Genomic DNA, 584 nt, shown 5'->3' with positions numbered 1-584 from the left:
CAATGCCATTTGAGAGTGCTCCCTCTGCCAGTCTCTGGCACTCACGTGGGGTAAAGCCCACCAGGGCCGTACCCTTGATGGCCACACCATGGTGTCTAGCCAGTTCTGCTACTCGTGCTGTGATTAGTGAGGCTGGAGCATGGCAGAAGTTTTGCCCTCCAATGGTAAAGCTTGGCCATTTTTCCTCACCATAAGATAAAGACGGAGGACCACCTTGAAAACTCTCTACATTACAAGCGATCTCCACAGCACCTGCATGTGGTAGAGCCATGACCTGAACTCCAGGGATACCGCTAGGACTGGATTCACGGATTGCTGAAGCCACAATTCGTCCCACGGCCAGATCCTGGGTATCGATGGTCACGTTACAATTCATGACATAGGGGCTGGCTCCAACACCTGCAGATTAGATAACTGTTATTTGTTTTATTTGAGGGTTCAAATAGTAATTCAAATAATTGAAACACTCTCTTAAAGGGATAGCTCACTCAAAAATGTCATCATTTACAACCCTCATGTCGTGCCAAAACCAAAAAACCCCAATAAGGTCAAAAAGGCCTGAATTAAACCTGTTAATAAAAAAA

At 46.1% G+C, this 584-nt stretch overlaps 1 protein-coding gene across 3 annotated transcripts in view; it reads right to left on the bottom strand.

Moving 5' to 3' along the window:
- The window catches only part of LOC107578569 (glutamate formimidoyltransferase-like), a 3,441-nt gene that overhangs the window by 408 nt on the left and 2,449 nt on the right, over window positions 1-584 (bottom strand). For all 3 annotated transcript variants that reach the window (XM_016264514.1, XM_016264513.1, XM_016264515.1), the window contains exon 6: window positions 10-399. In XM_016264514.1, the coding sequence (XP_016120000.1) occupies window positions 10-399 (390 nt within the window). The remainder of the gene's footprint in view (window positions 1-9; window positions 400-584) is intronic.

Source organism: Sinocyclocheilus grahami, unplaced genomic scaffold (assembly GCF_001515645.1).
Source record: "Sinocyclocheilus grahami isolate Dianchi unplaced genomic scaffold, SAMN03320097.WGS_v1.1 scaffold10930.1, whole genome shotgun sequence".
Lineage (NCBI taxonomy): Eukaryota > Metazoa > Chordata > Actinopteri > Cypriniformes > Cyprinidae > Sinocyclocheilus > Sinocyclocheilus grahami.
This window is presented reverse-complemented; position numbering and strand designations above follow the sequence as displayed.